General features: G+C 43.3%; 2 protein-coding genes across 3 annotated transcripts; one reads left to right on the top strand and one right to left on the bottom strand.

Annotated features, from left to right (window-relative positions):
* Positions 1 to 25: 25 nt before the first annotated feature.
* FAM162A (family with sequence similarity 162 member A) lies at positions 26 to 8,136 on the bottom strand. Its single transcript, XM_041463796.1, has 5 exons — positions 8,004 to 8,136; positions 6,887 to 7,006; positions 4,598 to 4,706; positions 1,353 to 1,461; positions 26 to 274 (listed from the first exon to the last, which is right to left on the bottom strand). The coding sequence occupies exons 1-5, from the start codon at positions 8,017 to 8,019 to the stop codon at positions 188 to 190; spliced, it is 441 nt and encodes a 146-aa protein (XP_041319730.1). The 5' UTR covers positions 8,020 to 8,136; the 3' UTR covers positions 26 to 187.
* Positions 8,137 to 8,245: 109 nt separating this feature from the next.
* Positions 8,246 to 16,384, top strand: MIX23 (mitochondrial matrix import factor 23). Of its 2 annotated transcripts, XR_005954801.1 has the most exons (6): positions 8,246 to 8,373; positions 9,491 to 9,616; positions 10,110 to 10,256; positions 12,522 to 12,581; positions 15,794 to 15,946; positions 16,092 to 16,384. XR_005954801.1 is itself a non-coding variant. In XM_041463797.1 (5 exons), the coding sequence occupies exons 1-5, from the start codon at positions 8,323 to 8,325 to the stop codon at positions 16,140 to 16,142; spliced, it is 435 nt and encodes a 144-aa protein (XP_041319731.1). In that variant the 5' UTR covers positions 8,246 to 8,322; the 3' UTR covers positions 16,143 to 16,384. The 2 variants fall into 2 exon arrangements, 1 of the variants encoding a protein (XP_041319731.1); XM_041463797.1 differs by lacking the exon at positions 15,794 to 15,946.
* The last annotated feature ends 1,798 nt before the right edge of the window (positions 16,385 to 18,182 follow it).

Here is an 18,182-nt window from a genome sequence, read left to right as displayed (position 1 = left end):
AGGAGCAGTTAAAAGGAAAAGAAAATAGGTATTTCTGGTTTTATTGATTACAAGACAGCATATTCATTCTTTCTTGGACAAGAGTGTACAGAACTAACATACAGGAAAGATGTGATGATATCCTCCTGTCAGTGCTGAAAGGGACTTCGCTTTTCTACCCCAGTTCTTGATCTCTTCATTTCCTCCTCTATGGTTTAGCAGATGCACCTTCCGCTCTCCACTGGGCTTTCTTCTCCAAGTTTATTTTTGTAAGAGATTCATGTCTTTTCATATCCTACAATGTAATGAGATCATCAGTTATCACCTGAAAGACCACAGAGTTGAAACTTGAATCAATAACTTACAAAATACCTGACCTATCCTCACCAAGGCACAGTTCTGTCAGCTTTAATGCCAGGAAGCCAAGAGGGTTAAAATAAAATACTGAGAGATTATTTTGGCTGAAAGTAATTACTTCTCTGGGAATAAATGAAACCTTTTTTTCAAGGCACTAGCAGATAGATTCTGTGCTTCTGGTCAGTATTTAATACTGATCTGATTTTAACGAGACAGAGAAACAAATCAAAAGTTAAACATAATCACAGACTCACAGAATATTTTGAGATGGAAGGGCCTACATGGATTATCAATTCCAGCTCTTCACTGAATGGCCCACTGGGGAATAAAACTTGTAACCTTGGCGTTACTGGCACCATTCTCTGGCCAACTGAGCTCATCTCAGGAAACATAAATAATTCCAGCTGCTTTGAAAACAAGGATTCCAAAGTAGCTGTCGTCTCTTCCTGGTACTTGCATTCATACTTCTCCAATACAGAGGAAAATGCTCTGGGAATCATCAGTGTTTGATCTCTGCTGTTAAAGCCTGGAAAAATCCTTCCACTGTTTCAGAGGGCTGCATCCTTTTCATTGTAATGGACGAATTCTGATGCAAAATGTCAGGTGACATTCAGTAGCTCACAGTGCTGGGGTTAAGACTGTCACTACTTTCAAGGTTTCTCTAGAACACAGCAGTCCATAGAAACCAGACCTGAACATTGCCATCAGAAGAGAGGCAGCATAACAAATAAGGTTCTTCTGCCACACAGACGCTTTAACCTCAGGGGTTTTTGTTTAAAGGAAGCATCTTAATGGCGACATCATCCTTTTCTGATGAGAATTAGTCATTGAGGGTCACTTCTGGGGAACCAGGAGGACTTGTTAAAATTTTGTTCAGTGATAAAATGACCAAAAAACCCCAAAACAAACAAAAAACCCCAAACCCCCAAAGCAAGACAGTACTAAAAATCCATAGAGGAACAAAGAAGTTTAAATGAAGGTTTATTTGCCCTCATCAGCCCAAATTCTGTGCTTACCTGCTTCCCTCTGATCACCATGACGATGCATCCCACTATTGTCAAGGCAATCATGACATAGCTGAACTTCACACGCAGGGTGGTTGTTGCTGCTCTCACTGTCTCAAGCCTCAATAAGGAATAAAAGAACACACTCATTATCAGAGACCCAAATAATTCACTTGGCTAATTATTTAATTTCTCCTAGTGTGCTGTCTTGGTAGTTTTGTGGAATGCTAACAGCACTTGGCTCTTTGCACAAAGAAGTTTTACAAGGAAAGGCTGATCTCTAAGTACCTTGGGAGATACATGGTAACAGAGGCATTCCTCTCAAAGCTGGAAACAAGCCCAACTTTTTAAACTTAGCTCACTCTATGGATGAAATACTGCCTTTGCAGACCATTTGACTGCAATGCAAAGGAGGAAGGCTGCGGGATTTAAGTCTGTTTGTTCGTTATGGAAAGAACTGGAAAAAGAGAGGAATGGTTTAACCAATACTGTGTTTTTCTTACTGTCAGCTCCCTCTGTGCTCACTACCACCTTCCAATATCCACAAAGTCAGGGAGAACTCATCTGTATTATAATTGTGATGTATTTAACATAGTAAAATATGCATCTTTTCTCTTAATAGCAGAAGTCTGGTAAAACCCAAAATGTGGTGTTTTAACAGTTGAGACTTCATTGGGCAGAGGGAAGTGTTAGCACAGCTTTGCAATTTCTTCTGCCTGAACTTCACAGTGGTTTCATTTATGATGCAGTCTTATTTCCCAGCAAGGTGCTTCCTCTGCTACAGGACTTGAAAGTGCAATAAGTGACACACAGGCTGCTGAATGCAACATTCAGAAATTCTGAACAGGACTTGGTAAACGACCAGTGGTCCCCACTCCTGCTGGAGTAAATAGTCCTAAAGTGATCTGCTTCCCTGAGAAACTGAGGCATGGAGGATTGTAAGCTTCCCTACATCAGCTCTGGACAGAGGAACTCTTTAATTTTTATTTTTTTTTAATTTTTGGGAGGCTTAGCTAGCCACACCAGTAGCTATACCATCCTTTGGGAAACCTGTTGCCTACTCTGCTGTTATCTTTGAAAAACCAGAAGTCTTCCACCAGAAGAGTAGCAGTTATTGACACCTTCCAGCTGTGTAGAGAGTAAAAACAAAGATCATATTTTCTTGAGTTAACTCTGAAGATCATTCTACCCAAATGACATCTTGGTTACAGCAGGTTTTAAGTCTGTGTTAGAGAGAACAATGCAGAAAGGGCCATTGAAGCATTAATGCTTTTTAGAAGTGCTTTCCATAATAACCAAAGACCTACGCCCTGTATATTTAACTCTCCTGGCAGAACTTAGGGCAGATAACTCCCTTCTCAAAAAAGGCTGATACTCTCACTCATTACATTTGGCACATGACAAAATTCCAGAACACTGGAGAAGCACCAACACTGTGTAATGAAAAGAATAAATGCATCAAACTGGTTAATTATATCCCAGAAGTAACGTGGAGAATGTATTTAATGGAACTGGGAAATTATCACTGTACATAAACATGAGTGAATATGGAATCTGTTACTACATTTTGACCCTTACATTTGGTAGAAAAAAAAAGGTACTTCAGGATCCATGGTAGTTCAGTGTGGTAAATCACACAGGACCTGAGAGCTGAGAAGTTTTGTTCTTGTTTTTGTCAGAGCATTGATTTGAGTACAAGATTTCTGATCATAGGGAACAAACACATCCATCTACAATGAAACTAATGGTTAATTTTAGCATCCAGGTTATTTGCTTCTGCTAATAATCTGCAGTGAAAGCCTTGAGTGCAGGCTGCAATTAAGCTGAAATGCACAGCAGTAGGATTAAAAAAGTTTGCTGGTTAATTTTGGAAATATCTTAGATGTGTTAAGAATTTACAAGAGCAAAAGGTAGATATCTAAACACAACTTGCATTTTAAATCAGTTCAGTGGCTAAGTTTAACGTTTGTTTAATAAATGGGTTGCTTCACCACATTTTACAAGATTACCGAGTTATAGCACAAGTCCTTACAACACATAATTAATCTCAGATTAATTAATTAATCTCAGAACAGGAAAACAAGTTTTTGTGCTTTTATAGTTCTCAATTGTCTTCTCAGATTTGGCTGAATTACTTGTCTAAATAAAAAGAATTCCCTATGCACTTGCAGAAATGGTCAGCTTTTATCAGAAGTTGGTTTGTCCTTTCAATAAACTACTGAAATCAATCACTCTGCTAACTCTGTTTTCTTAAAAACACTCATAACAAGTGTTTGGTATGCAAAAATATATGAAGTGATAGTAAGTTTTAATAATTTACTCCTGTATGTATTTTAAATGTAGTTTTAAGAAAAATGATTCAATACAAAATGGAAGGATTCCACTTTTAACAAAATTCATTCATTCTGATACATTTAAATACAGGGGTGGATTTTCAATTCCCACGTGGTGCATCCAAACAGAAAATACGTAAGAGGGCAGCTACATCATTTTCTTACTCCGGTAGTGCAAGATTTACTGTTTATTTTTAATTTAAATAAATACATGTATTTAAAAGCATTGCGAGCATGTTTTAAAAGCTAACTATACTACCACTAGGAATGTTTTTTAAGCTAGCAGTTGTCTGTTGGTGATAAGTTTGAGCTTTATTTTTGGTGTGCAAACTAGAACATCCAGTTTTATTTTCTACTTTTCACATGGGACACAGCTTTTGACATTTGGACTCAGCAGCAATAGGGAAATTTTGACTATAGTTAGGGAGCCTTAAAACTGTTTGCTAGTTTAAATTCCAACAGTAAAGGAAGTTAGCCCATGCCCTTTAGGTATTCATTAATAAATACTTCTATGAGTTTCACTTATTTTACAGCGGTATATGAAAGTTTCCCACTGCAAGAGACTGACATATAATGAAAAACATTATAAAAAGCTCACACTAATGTTTGAAAAAAGCTTTCTAATTGTGAGAGAAGAGTAAAAATGAACTGATCTGACATGGTTTTCTAATGAAACAACTGATAAATGCTGGTCAACCCTTTGCAAAAAAAGGAAAAAAAAAATCAAGAGTGATACATTATCTTAGCACAAGAGAATTGCTGAGGTCATTTCATCTACAAGGATGATACACCAAACACAGCAAGGTAAGGTTTTTCAGCTGTGCAAACCCATTCCTTTTCTAAAAAGTTACTCTGGAGTTGCATGCAAGTAACTTGTTTCTGCATAAACAAAGTCTCTTTTACAGTTTCAAAAGCAACACTTACGAGACAGTCTCTGGAATATCCTCTGGCTTTTTGTAATGGCCTGCCCACAGCAAAAACCTTCTCTCCCAGGGTGTAGGCCTGTATCCAGGCACTCCCGAACGAGATCCACCTAAAAAACCCCCAACAAAACACACGAAGACAAAACAACAAAACACCACCAAAAACAAGTCAGAGAGGGTGGATGGTCAGAGCTGTAACAAAACCAGTTAGGATGGGCAATGCAGAACTCTAAATATGATTGCTAGAGGTGGTTAGAGAATGAAAACTGTATCACAGATTAACACACTTGTGAACATGGATTAAACTGAAGCCATGTAAGGAAAGGGAAATTCTTCTCCAAACCTCTGTATCTGCAGAAGCTGCTCCAGCATCTAAGGTTCCTAACTGTTTTTCTATTTCATTTAAATAAGGTTTAAAAAAAAGAAATCAAATGGAACAGCTAGAGAAAAGTCAACATGCTGCACAATAACAGTAAAAGTCAATATAACGTCACAGAATGTTAACTTTTTCAGGCAGTGTAAGATTTTATCCGAAGGTATAAATAAACAGATAACCATAGGCAAAGATTGGGCACATAATTTGCAGGTCAGTCTTTCAAACTCCATTAACAAAATATCCATAATGTAACAGGGGAAGCTTTTCATATATAACATACCATTAAAATCTAAGAAACAAAGTGCAAAGATAGACAGCTTTTTCCTTATAAACAATAGGCAGTATCCTGTATGGCCATGTTCTCCCTCATGGATTCATGAATTATCTAGGAAGTGGGGTGGATACTGTTTGCTGACAACACCAGGTTATTAAAAAACATAAAGAAGAGAGCTGAGCCCAAAATACCACGGGGCTTCAGACCTCAGAGTCAGTGAATTGGCCTGGGAACTCCCTTGTCCATAAACAGGAAGCAATTCCAGTTCACACACACGTGGCAGACTCTGCCCTCACTTATAAATCATTACCTAGGCCTTGGGGTTCCACAGTGGTTTTGGCAAATGAGAGAGGAAAACAGCCTAACTGTCAATGATCAGAAACTCAGACCAACACAACAGCATTACTGTGCCTCGGTGTGAAACTGTGACTCCAGCTTTTTGAAAAGCATGGGAAATACTCAGAGGAGCTGAAACAACAGGCACAGAGAACCCTGGCAAGCACAGGCACAGATATGGAATGGTCACCATGTAAGAAACTGTCACAGACTGAGACCCTTTGGCCTGGAAAAGCAGTGACTGAAGCTCTCTTCAGCCCAGCAGAGCACTGTAAGAGACATTGGGAGTGTGGGTTATAATGAGGTCTTGGTTTGGAAGGGGTACTGAATAGAGGAAAATCAGATTATAAAAAAGTGCACATCGGGTTAAAAAACAAACACAAGACTGTAGCTGAGGAATTTCTCCTTAGAGAAGAAATTCTTAGGGAATGTGGATGTTAAAAATACATCCAGCTTCAGGAAACTGGGCAAATTTGTTTGAAAAAAAAAAAAATCCAGTGAGGCCTATTAAACACCAAGATGCCACCTCTGGGCCAGTGGTATAGAGGAACCCTCTTCCTATTCTCTTCCTTAGGTTCTTGCTGTAGGTCACCATTCTCACTTCACAAAAACATATGGGACTTCCTTTACTGGTCCCTGCTGGAGACAGCACACTTTTAAGGAGACCTTTTTCCTACCCAGTACAGCTGATCCATGTTTTTAACAGAGTCATGCCAAATGCTTCACATCTGCCTGCTCCTTTTCTCCTGCATGGTGGGCCATAAGGAACCTGTGATACAGGGAGCACAGAAACTGTCCCATATATAGTGAAAAAATGTTTCATGGCCTGAGCTTTCCCTAACCAGCTCCACCCTTAAACGTGAACAACTCAGACTCTTCCCTGCAGGGCACGTTCAGTTTTTGGAACAGCTGGAGCTGGCTGCACTCCGAAAAACTGCAAAAGTCTTTTAGCTCACACAACATTCCTAAACATGAACAGTTTACAGTGGGGCTGAACAGGCAGTTCCAGAGCAGAGCTGAGGAGCCTCAGTGTAGGAGTGTGCACTAGATAAGGTTCTGGTGATCTGCTACAAAGTGAATGCTGTGTGACCGTCACAAGTGGAAACATTGACCCCTGGCTTTTTGTTGGAAAACAAGACTTCACCAAATTTAATGCTCCATTTTTCACTCTAGAGACCAGAACTCTCACAAAATCAGGGATATAACCACCTGTGTCAGCCAAATTTCTGCAGAGATGATTGCAGCACAGATATGCGAGTATTCCATGGAATGAAACATTCCGTGACTTTATCAAAGACTCTTACTCTTTGTCTGAAGGTTTTGCTGGGGTTTAGTGCACAGCCTTCTGCTTATCTTCGGGTCCACTCCCTCGGTCATCCTCAGAACTGAGGGAATATTTCTTGCCAGCAGTTTAACAGCCCTATCTGGAAGAGAAAGCAGAGGAAGCAAAGAGGCCAAATTTAACTCAGAGCAGTAGAAAGTGGGAACCAGCTTTTCAATTGAAGCATTTTGGGGGTTTTTTAACACAAGAGGAAAAAAAGAAAGAAAATCAATACATACAAATTAACTCAAGAAGTACCAGATTTAGTTGTAACAGCCTACCAAAGAAATTAAAGCTTATTTATAAGGTATGCCTTGAGCTTGCTCAGTAATCCTATGTAGAAAAATGTGAATGCAATTAAATTCATTTAGGAAAAAAAATGCAAGACAATGTCCTGCCAGCAATTTCTAAAACACATTACAATTTCCAGGAACTAATCTATACATATGCTTCACGTACACTTTGGATGGTGCTGTTTCAAGGACTGCATTCTACCACATCCCAAAAGCATTGACAGAGTCAGGACAAAAAGGCAGAATATTTAACACTGAGAGATAACTACTTTGTAGCGCATTAGAAAAGGCCAGGGCACCTTATATACCAACACATACTTCACAGAAGGTGCTTCTAATGCATTAATTAACACAATGAAAAAGTTCGGGGGAAAAAAAAACCCCAAACAACCAAATTAACTCAGAAAAGCAAAAAAGGGCACTTTAAAAAATAGAAAATGAGTTCTTTCTTTACTTTGTTATACTGTCGGAAGGTGTCTCTCCTAAGGCCCTTTACTTTCGAGGAATAATACACTCCCGCTCTGAAAGAACAGCACTTTACATTTACAGGCGACACCCCCAGCGAAACGGGCCCCTTTTCACGCTCTCTAGAGGAGCCGAGGCACAGCCCCGCTCCTGTCAGTGTTTTGGACGCCAGTCCATCACACACGGCCCCTCACGCCCGGCTCCGCTCCCGCCGCGGCGCCGGCCGGGATCGCCCCGCTCCGCGCTCCGGGCCCGGCCGCTCGGCGTCCCGGGGAGGAGGCGAAGCGGCGGCAGCCGCGGCCCGGCCGCGGGGCTCGGTCACTCCCTGCCTCCCTCACTCACCGGCGCGGCCCCACATGGCGCTGCCCCGGCCCGGCTGGGCGCCGCTCAATGTCACCGCTGGGCCCCGCCCCGTGCCCGCGATTGGAGGGAGCCGCGCCGGGGGACGCTCGGGGCCGACACCGCCTCCGGTGGGGGCGGCCGGAGCTCCCGCAGCGGCTGGAGAAGGCGAAGGGGCCGCGAGGCCGCTGCCGGTAGTGATGCCCGACTGGGGGCCGCGGCGCCGGGGGCCGCGCTCCGGCGGGTCCCGCCCCGCTCCGCCCCGCGCGTCATCCCGGCTCCCCGCCGGATTGGGCGCCGCGGCTCCCTCGGCCGATCCAGGATGGCGGCGCCCAGCCGAGCCGCGAGCTGCGAGGACTTCGCCGAGTTCCAGGTAACCCGCGCGGGGCGGGCGGGGACGAGCCGGGCCGGGCCGGGCGCCGCCGCCGCCGCCGCCCCCTCCCGCGCCCCGCGCGCTCCCGCCGCCTCCCGGCGAACGGCCCCGCGGGAGCGCGCGCCCCGTGCGCGAGGTCACCCCGCTCCTCGCGGCCGGCGGGATGCGGCGGGAAGGGAGCAGGGTCCGGCCTTCCCCCCTCCCCTTCCCGCTTTCCTCCGGCAGGAGCGGGGCCGGACACCTCCCCTTCCCCGCAGGTCCCTTTCCCGGGACGGAGCGCTCGCGGCGCGGGAGCCACGCGGGCGGCGGGAGCTCCGTGGGCGCCTCCGCGGGTCTGAGGGAGCGTGGCACGGTGCCACCCGTGTTCGGCGCTGCGAGCGGGGCCCAGGCCGGCGGGGCCGTGGGAGCCGGCCTGTGTGTCGAACACGGGATCCCAGAATATCCTGAGTAGCTAGGGAGCCTCAGGAATCACCGAGTCCAGCTCCTGCCCTGCACAGGACACCCCAGGGGTCACACCAGGTGCCTGAGGGTGTTCTCCAAACACTTCTTGAACTCTGTCGGGATGGTGCTGTGACCACTGCCCTGAGGAGCCTGTTCCAGTGCTCAGCCACTCTCTGCATGAAAAACTTTTTCCTGCGACCCAACCGAAACCTCTCCCAGCTCAGCTTCAGGCCCCCCAGAATGGTGGGAGCGTTTATTCAAAGTTTGCCGTTCTGGTGCAGGCTGTGCCCAGTTTCCTGTGTGGAAGTGGGGACGGGGACTTGGGCACAGGCTCTTCAGCCTGTCCCTGCAGGGCCAGGGGACTTCAGGGGGCATCAGCTGCTCACCCCTGCTCTGGCCTTTGCTGCCAAGGAAACTCTGTGGTTTGCAGCACATAATCCTGCATGTGAGATTGCTCCCTTGGTGTGCTTTTAACTCTTCTGCTCTGGCCTTTGCTGCCAAGGAAACTCTGTGGTTTGCAGCACATACTCCTGCATGTGAGATTGCTCCTTTGTGTGCTTTTAACTCTATGTAAGGAATCCTATTTAGTGTCTATTAAAATGCTTGGCTATGCAAATTTTTTGTAATCGGCTTTTCTGAGAGATATAACCAAGTATCTCTCTCTTTTTTAATACAGGAGCTGCTCAGGGTGATGAGGACAATCGACGATAGAATTGTTCATGAATTAAACACTACGATTCCAACAGCTTCCTTTGTGGGGAAAGTTGATCCTGGCCAGACGTGTAAAGAGTTGTACGAGTCTGTGAGTGTGCTCACCTTCCACTTCAGCTCCCTTCCCGCTGCTTTGTCGTGTGCAGTGGCCAGTAAAGCATCCTCAGTGTCTGAGGAAAACACTGCCTTGGTAGATCCAGCTTTGTGTATTCCTGTCTGTCCTGCTCAACATCTCCACACACTGCTTCAGTTTAAAACCATGCAGGGAAGTTCTGTGGTCTGCAGTACTGATCCTTTGAGGATCTTTTCAAAAGGGTGCATGCTTTTCCTGCTGCTCTGCAAGACTCCTCATGTTTACCTTTGACTTTTGGTCAACTTGGTAAGAGCAAGAATGACAGGATAGTCTAAGTTGAGAGTAGCTGGTGCTCAAAGCAGTGTTGTTTCCCACACATGGATTATGAATTCAAAGGGATTTCTGTAGGCACAGCAATACCATGACTTTAGAAAGTGTCTCTTTAAACTTGCAACTAGGAGGTTTTTATTCTCTGATGAGTCACTGAGACTTTATTTTTCTCCCCACTTAGTTGATGGATGCTCACACCAATAGAGAAAGAATCATCAAAAACTGCATCTCTCAGACTTCTGCTGTAGTGAAAACGCTCAAAGAGGAGAGGGAAAAGGCCCATGAAGATGCAGCATTATTAAAGCAACTCAGGAAAGAGCAGACAAAGGTGAGTGGTGGAGCCTTTGAGAGATCACTTGTAGAGGAAGAAGTGGGTATCTTTCCCAAACGGAAAGACCAGTGTGATGGAGAGAACCTGAAGTGGATCCTCAGTCAAGCAGTCTTTTCCAAGGTTCTCGTTGGCTCTTGTGGGAATTATTTTCCCAAGGCCTCAAAAGGCAGAGAGCTGCTTTTATCCTGCAACTGGAGCCTTTCCTGAGATTCTTCTACACAAATGCTGTAGCAAAACACACATTCTTTCCCATGGTGGATTCTAACCTTCGCTGACTGATACCACTGAGACAAAGCTTGACTTTTCCTGTTTGCTACAAGATGCTCCCAGGCAATCTTGAATTCCATTTACACAACCTTTTTGCTGTCTGGTGTTTCTTGGATTAATATTTGGAGTACCTTGTGATGGTGTGAGAGAGAGACTTCTGGGTTTGCACACAGAATTCTAATGTGCAAATGCCCTCTCAGCCTTCTGGCATGTGGGTGGGAAGTACTTTACTAGAGGGGATTGAGTATCAGTAGTGGAGAAAGGAACCCCATTGAAGTTCTCACCTCACTTCCAGGACCCCTTTTGTAACTGAGAGCAGCATGTAGCAGATGAGCAGTTTTATTCTTAAAGCCTCAGTTATTGAACTGCTAACAAGCATGGATATTAATTTGGAAAACTGGAGTGGTAGCATAGTACTTTCTACAAATTTTGTTAGCAGAGCCAGTTCTTTAAATCATTTAGTTACTGAGACTGAAATCTCTTACTGAAAACACTGGGAAGATCACAATGAAAGTGTTTAATGATTGGAGATGGCTTCAAATGTTGAAAGCATTCCGTGACTTAGAAACATTTCAGAATGTCTTTATGAGATCACCTCAGATTTGTACTTGGACCTTATGAGGTGTGATCCCCCTGCTTTTTTTTAGCTCTCCAAAACACACAGAGTTGTCTTTTTTCTACAAGTCAGAAAAGCTAACTTGACAGAACACATCCTAGTTTTAAGAGTGGGAATTTCAAATATCTCTTCACTTGCTTGCAGTATAGATCTCTTTTCCCTTGTTATGTGTGTTTCTCTGATCCTGCTACTTGTACAACTTGGAGGACTTCATGCAAAATTATTACTTTTGAGTCACTGAATGAGAAAACTTGGAGTAGTAGTTTCTTTGAACTACTAAAGATCCTCTGAGTGTTTATTTTATAGAGACTTATCCTGGTGATCCAGTCACTCTGGATTGTTATTTCAAACAGATTGAAGTCCTGTTGAGTTGGGAAAGTGCATACAACAGCTGTAGCAGCTCTGTGTTCCTGGATATCTTACTTGGAAGGTTTTAAATTGGATTGCTGTCTTGGCTTGCACCTGTTCACCAGGCCTCTAATTGGAACCACGTATTGAAAATGAATAAACTCTGACTCTTTGTTGTGTTAAAGACTCCAACAAGAATATATCCTAAATTTGGACAAAAATGGCAGATGGTTCTTAAATCTCCTACTACTGCCTCAGGACCAAATTACCCAAACACATCACACCTACCCCTTGGGGTTTCCAGTAGCTGTGAAGCAAAGAGATTCTTACCCTTCTCACAGGTCAAGTGAGTGCTCAAGAGCTGTGTATTGCTGGTGGTTCTTGCCAGAGCTTTTGCATCTGTGTGGAGCTGGTTTTTCCTGCAGTGATGACATAAAATATTAACTGCTTCAGACAGCACGAGCAACACGTGATCAGACTGCAGACCCTTTTTGGTCAGTGCACTGAGTAGGTGACAAATGAGGCAGAGAGGGTCTGTTCGTAACCCTAGTTTTAAATCCAGAATCCTAGCTGGATTCCTAGCTTTGCTGCCAGCTTCATAAATGACTCTAATAATGCAAGAGTGGCAACTCAAGGCTGCAGAGCTAACCCCAGCCCTGGCATTCCCTGTGCTCAGGGCTTGCATTAGGTGCAGTTATTTGTGCCTGTGAAGCCATTCATTTTAATCAGTTAATTGCTTGCAAATCTTGGTGGGCATTATTTAGGAATAGAGCATGAGTAATCAGGATCTACTGCCAGGCTTGCTTTGTGAGTCTGTGCCCTTGCAGAACTGTGTGTGCCCTGAGCACTGGCTGACTGGAAGGGCCAGGCTCCCAGGGTGATTACACATCGTGCCCTTTGGTTTTGCACCATCACAGGAGGTGTGCACCTGGTGCTGGGGTTGGGAGCTGGAAAGTTACACTTGTAATAAATACTGAAGGCTGCAGGGAGACCTGTTTGACAGTAACCCTTTTATCTGTTATTTTCTGCAGTTGAAATTGATGCAGTCGGAGCTCAATGTTGAAGAAGTGGTAAACGACAGAAGCTGGAAGGTACTCAGTCATTTAGTAGTGGTGATGTTCTGTCCCAACAGACAGTCCTGCACTGGAGGTGTGGGACTGGTGCCTTGTGAAGCAGGTTAACTAGAAATAGATGAGGGCACTGCTGGGGGAAATGCTTCAAGTCAGTCATTTTCCCAGTTCTGGATGCAGAGATCAAAACTTTTCAGTTGCACTGCCAGGGGAAGAAAAGCATCTGATTTAGCATGGAGGAAGGACATTCCCTGTGTCTCTTTCTCCTCCTTGCCAGTGGCTGAGCACTTTGGTAGGCTTTTCTGTGGTGACTTCTGAAAAGTTTTTCAGGGCCTCTACCAATGTCAGAGAGAAGGGTCTTTCACATTTGCCTGTATCTGGTGCTGATCACAACTCTGAGCAAAGCCCAGGGGAGGGTGAGGCTGTGGAAGTTTAACCTTTTCCTGATGGAGTTTCTTCAGGCCTGAACAGACACTCCCTGGTGCAAAGGGCAGCCTTGCCATTGCTCTCCTGTGTCAGCAGAGGGTGCAGATCACCCTCTGGATTGATGGCCCTGAAGTCTATCTGGTGATTTTAACACTGAGCTGAAATTCTGAGGTGGCTGTATTGTGTCACTGCAGCATTTCACATCTGGCATCTTTTTCTGGTTTGATGTAGCTTTTCAGAGCTTTCAATACTGTAAAGAACCTCTTTCCCTCTGTAAATGCAAAAAGGATTTTTGCAAATAGCCAGTACTAGCTGCACCTGCCTTTTTAATCACTACTTCATGATTTTAGTCCCCTAGATTGCACCAGTGTAAAACCAATGCAGCTTTATGTCTTGGGTGTTCATCAGTTATCTCAGTGCAGGCTGATGAAATGAGCATTTACGGTTTTCTGCATATGCTTTGCCATCAGCACACCTCTGTACTGTCCCAAAAAAGGTAAGCATGCACTTCAGTTTAATTTTAAACCCTCTCAGATCTGACTAAACAGTGCCACAGCCTTTACAACAACATGATGCAGCTCACCAGGGGCAAATATCTTATGGTGACTCTGCTATAGGGAACAGCCCCCACCCCAATCTTCATTCTGAAGCACCAAATTTAGTCATGATCCCAGAGATTTCTTGTAGTTGCATTAAGCTTTTACTGGTGACAGAACTGTCTAATTTTTCCTGAAGATGGAGAGTTGATAAAAAGTGAGGTATGCATGGTGCAGGGGTACTTTAGCCTGCTAGTGTATTCCTCAGCCAATGTTCAGAGTAGGGCTTGAAGAGATAAATATTTCTGGGTTTTATCTCCAGCCATGCTGTACTGTGCTCTGAATATACACATAAATGTTTCCTTTAGCTGCCTGTTAAAATGTCAATTAGAGCCAGTCGTGGTTGCACACTGAATGCAATTTGTTACATGGAAGTGATTATTGGTGTGCAGGCTGGGGTGTTTTACTGTTGGAGACTTCTGGTTGGGAAGCACACTTGTGTATTTCCATTAATCCTAAACAACTGAAAGCTAATTGGAAAAATCTGATTAGGAAACAGATTTTTAAACACTGGCTGACTGTAGCAATAGTGGCATACAGAAGGATGCTACTTTACAGAAATGTGTGTGAAATTTGGATGATACCAAACAAGGAATTGACTTTCAAACAAGACACTTGCATTAGTCTCTGTCCAGCACCTCCAGATTGGAGTTTATTGTTGGAACGGTTTATACAAATATGTAAAAGCCAGCAAAATCAAACTTTTGCCTAGTAACATGAATTTTAAGGTTTTTCAGCCATTGCTTTTCCTGAAAAATGTCTGAAAAAATGAGAATAGCACTTCACAGGTAGACCAGTGGATTTAAGTGGCCTGAGTAACACACTGAGATCTGTGAGCCAGTGATCCTAAAAGAAGGAGGCAGTGTTAGTAAAACTGCAGTATTGATTTTGCTGCCACAGGTTGTGGAGTTACTGTTGAAGATACTTTGAAAGTTAGCATGATAGCAAGCAAGCTGGTGTGTTGTTTGATGCTAGAGACACTTGCAGTGCTTTAGAGAGTATTTCCAGCACCCTTTTAGACATGATGTAGACATATTTAGACATATATGCCATTAAAATGTCATTAACAGACAATGGACGAAAACCTGTTCAATTTGTTTAGTAGTAAAATGTTTCTGCATTGGACTTGATGCTGTTGCTCTTAATTTCTACAGTTTCCTCCTATCACTGATCTCAAACCTTTACCTCATCTGAACTCTTCCAGAGGTGTCCATTCCATGTGGTAACATAATGGCTGCACATTTCTGTGTGTGAAAGAAACTATATCACAGCTTTTGTTTTCTGCAGTATGAAGCAGTTTGCAATACATGTCTACTTCTTTAAATAAATTAAATTTGAAAGGTAGTTGAAAATTGCTCCAAAATTGTTGAGAAGCAATGCTGTAATGAATGTGTGCTCCAGGCTTCACTTTTGCTGAAGTTGCCATAGGTTCTGAACTGTGAATAAGATCTGCTGTAGAAGATTCTAGGAAGATAGAGCTTGAAACCGCGTATTTATATAAAGTGTTGGATAACTTCCCCAAAATTACAAGATCACTCACTTTGCACATAAAGCCAGTGGGAGAGTTCATGAAACTTCATATCCTGATGATCACAGGCACTTGGATCTACCAAATCCCTGGACAGCTTGGCAAAATATGGTCTTGTGGGAATGCTGGTGGGACAGCCAACACCTGCCAGAGCTCAGCTTGGTGTCAGGTGGTGCTTGTGTCGCTTTCATGACTCGTGCTGGACAAGTTGGGATAAAAACTGATAAATAACTGAATGGCTTGTGAAGAGCACTTGCAGCCTTGGTGGGAGCCTGTGTGTTTTGCTTTGGATTCAGGCTGCCTTACTTTAAACAGTCACGTTTTTTGGCCCTCCTTAGGGCAGGCTGGCGGCAGTTCAAGCTAAATATACACGATCCTCAGTATCCAGTTCTGGAGGCTAAATTTTACCCAGAGAAGGTGCCAGAGGTGAGTGAGGCAGGAGTGCTCTGCCCTTTGCAGGGAGTGCTGGCAGCATTGGCACAGGCAGGCAGAGCACTGGAAGTGTGCACATGGCTTTCAGGAGCCCTTGCCCCTCTTCTTGGCTGTCATGCCAATGTAAAATGTGCCTGCTCAGGAAAGACAGGAATACAGCACCCAAATTTGAAAGCCAGAGTGAACCTAACAGAACACAACCATTCAGGAGCCTTCCCATGATTATTTCCCTCTCTTTTAAAAACAAAAAGGCATCAGCATTTTTGATGATAACAGCCTGCCAGGATTAAGAGTCTGCATTTTCTGAGGGAGAACACTTAGTGCTGTGCAGTTTCTCAACATCAGGCTGCATACTTTGGATTTACTAAAGCCAGGAGTGAAGGTGAATGGAGATGGATGTCTTGGTAAGTGTCATTTATTGATATCTCAGAGCTTGGGCAGCTTGAGATGGGTGCCCAGGTTGAGGTAGTTGCCTGAACTGTCTGTGAAGTTCTGCTCATTTCCTGGATGGGGTTGATTCACTTTTGCTCTTCTGTTTTGGTGTTTCAGGTATTTAATGAGCGGTGCCGAATTCACTACAAGCCTCCGAAGAGTCAATGATGATGTGGGGTATTTTCCATCAAGGTGGTCCATAACTGTGAGAGCCAAACTGGAAAGAGACCTTGGGTGAGCTGAATTGGGACCCTCCAGAACCAGTAGAACCCAGTCTTGTTTTGTTTTGGACCTACTTAGCTGAATTCTCAAGCTTGAAATGATTCTCCTGTAATTAAGAGAAAACAACTCAACTTTTGTACAAAATATGTGAAAAAATGAGTTTTATAGTATTAAAACAATTTTCAATCGGAATGCACAACTGGCATCTTTCTTGAACTTCCACAGCTTCAGTCATCCCAGAGGGGAAGAAAGAGTAAAACCTATCCTGAACAGGGAGGAGAAGGCTCTCCCTGAGCTGCTGTCTGCTAAAATATCAGTGAACATGGTCTTTTTGTGGAAATAATCTGCTGAAGTCTGAAAAGAAATAAAAATTGCAGACTGATCAGCCAGTGTAGTAGGTTCAGCATCTCTGAAAGTAAGAAGTTACCAGCCTTGTTCTGAACTTCTCAACACGAGCAGCTCAGAGCTGTGTATGGGTACAGGTTTGCCATTGGTGCTGCAATGCTGAGAGGCAGCATCTGTTGCTTACTGCCCTTTGGTGTGCATTTCCATGTTCTGGAGTTTTCCTTTATATAGGGGGTGTGGTCTCGATTAAAACCACTTTGGGTTGGAGCTGAAGATATGTCTCATTTGGGAATGAGACTGTCCAGGGTCTCTTTTTTGTCCCTCCCTCTGAATATTTAAGAGTAGTTCTAAAGGTGAATTGTGTTTGAGCTGAGGAAACAGGTGTGCATACCTGGTCTTGCTGATCCTGGCCATGGTGTTGTGTTTACAAAGCTTGAATGCAGCACTGCTGCAGTAACACAGCATTTAAAGGCAGATGAGTAGGAGGAAAGCTGAATTGCTGCAACTACACCTGTATATTTTACTTTTTACTTTTTATTTTGTATTTATCTCAGGCTGACAGTCAAGTGACAGGGTCTGTGTGGTTGCCAGCTGATATGATCTTAAGAACTACTGAACTTAAACAGAGCCCTAAAAATACAGGCTCTGTCTTGCAAACATTTTGGAATTCAGCAACAGCAATGAAATTACTGGATATACTTTCACATCCCTAAAACTTTGAATATATAGGAAGAGGGAAATAAATGAAGGAATGTACCTGTGTTACTGCAAGCTGGCAAAGATCTGTGCAGCAGCATCTGTTTTATAGTTGTTCGGGCAGTAAAGACTCAAACTGCTTGGAGGCCTTTTCTTTTTAGGCACCATGGTCATTTCATCTCACCTTTTTTTGAGAATGAGGTAGAAATATATTTTAAGTCTTTGAGGATGTAAATCCTAATGTTCAAACTTCATTTTTCCCCCTCTTTTTTTCCTCAAGGTACTGCAACTGCTTTATGCAGAACTTTGAGTTGGAGCACTCATTCTTGAAGATTTCTCATTCTTTTTCTGCAACTCTGAAAGCAGAAAATGTGTTTGTTCTTCACTTGTTAAATTCTTATAATTGTTTATCATCAAAGTGTAAATCAAATACTGCTCATCACTCTGGGCTGAATTGGCACTGATGAAATTTCAACAGGAGATGATGGTCAATTAATGAGATGTTGAGAACAGTAAGTTTTGATTTCAAAGTTGGTACTTTATTATTGACCTCTAGTATAGGTGACTAAAATATTTGTTCTCTCCTGGGCTTGGATCAACTGCAAGGACAAATTCTCCTTTTAAGTCAGTTGTACAAAGAAACTTCTATAAGTGTGTGTAGACTTGGATCAATAGTCTTGAAATTTAATTTTTTATTTCTGCATAAACTGGAATGTAATGAGAATTAATAATTGTCTTCCTTTATCTACCCAGATGTTTGCTCAGCTGTTGTGGAAAGCTTCTTCACTTAAGCAGATGCTGTGATAAATGACCTGTGAAATGGATGTGATACACAGATTTTTTTTAAAAATTAGTTATGAGGAAACTATGCTAAAAAACCCCAAAACCCACAACTCCAAAAAATCAGCCCAACATAGAATTATTTTCAGTTTGGATATAAGGCCA

The sequence above is a fragment of the Pyrgilauda ruficollis genome, unplaced genomic scaffold (genome assembly GCF_017590135.1).
Source record: "Pyrgilauda ruficollis isolate IOZ18807 unplaced genomic scaffold, ASM1759013v1 scaffold17, whole genome shotgun sequence".
Classification (NCBI taxonomy): Eukaryota; Metazoa; Chordata; class Aves; order Passeriformes; family Passeridae; genus Pyrgilauda; species Pyrgilauda ruficollis.
Note: the sequence above shows the minus strand (reverse complement) of the source record. Positions and strands in the feature narration are given on the sequence as shown.